Source organism: Phaethon lepturus, unplaced genomic scaffold (assembly GCF_000687285.1).
Source record: "Phaethon lepturus isolate BGI_N335 unplaced genomic scaffold, ASM68728v1 scaffold35881, whole genome shotgun sequence".
Taxonomy (NCBI): Eukaryota; Metazoa; Chordata; class Aves; order Phaethontiformes; family Phaethontidae; genus Phaethon; species Phaethon lepturus.
The window spans coordinates 619-1,070 of record NW_010516145.1 but is presented as its reverse complement, the minus strand read 5'-3'; the positions used below and the strand labels follow the sequence as shown (position 1 = coordinate 1,070).

The window sequence follows — 452 nt, the reverse complement described above, 5'->3', positions numbered from 1 at the left end:
CCGCGGGGGCCCTGCCGCTGGGCACATGAGGAGCTGTGGCAGAGCTGGAATGGAGCCTGAAGCCCAGGGGCATGAAGCCACCCCACTGCAGCACCCCTGGGTGACACAGCACACTGCCCTTCTCTGTGTACCCACATGCCTTCAAGGGATTCCAGTGCTGTGGGATGGCTGGGTGCTCACATCACCCCCACCCTGTGCCTCTGCCCCATGGCTCCTCTCTGCCTCCCACCCCAGGACAACCTCAGTCTCCTGCTGACAGAGGAAGAAATGTACAGCCTGATGGAGACCCTGCGGCAGTGCAAGATCATTCCAGGTGCAGACCCTTCTCACAGCAGGTCCCGGACATGGTCCTAGTCCCAGGCTGGGTGCTGCTGCTCCCCTGCCCGGCAGGAGGTAAAAGCTCCGCTAAGGCTAGCAGCTGTTGGGATCCCCGTTAGTGCAAGCAGAAGCAG

General features: G+C 62.2%; 1 protein-coding gene across 1 annotated transcript in view; it reads left to right on the top strand.

Annotated features, from left to right (window-relative positions):
- Positions 1–452, top strand: part of KIAA1045 (KIAA1045 ortholog) — a gene marked incomplete at both ends in the record, with an annotated part of 1,483 nt that overhangs the window by 417 nt on the left and 614 nt on the right. Inside the window, one exon of the mRNA XM_010295979.1 lies at positions 235–313. Within this exon, the coding sequence (XP_010294281.1) occupies positions 235–313 (79 nt within the window). The remainder of the gene's footprint in view (positions 1–234; positions 314–452) is intronic.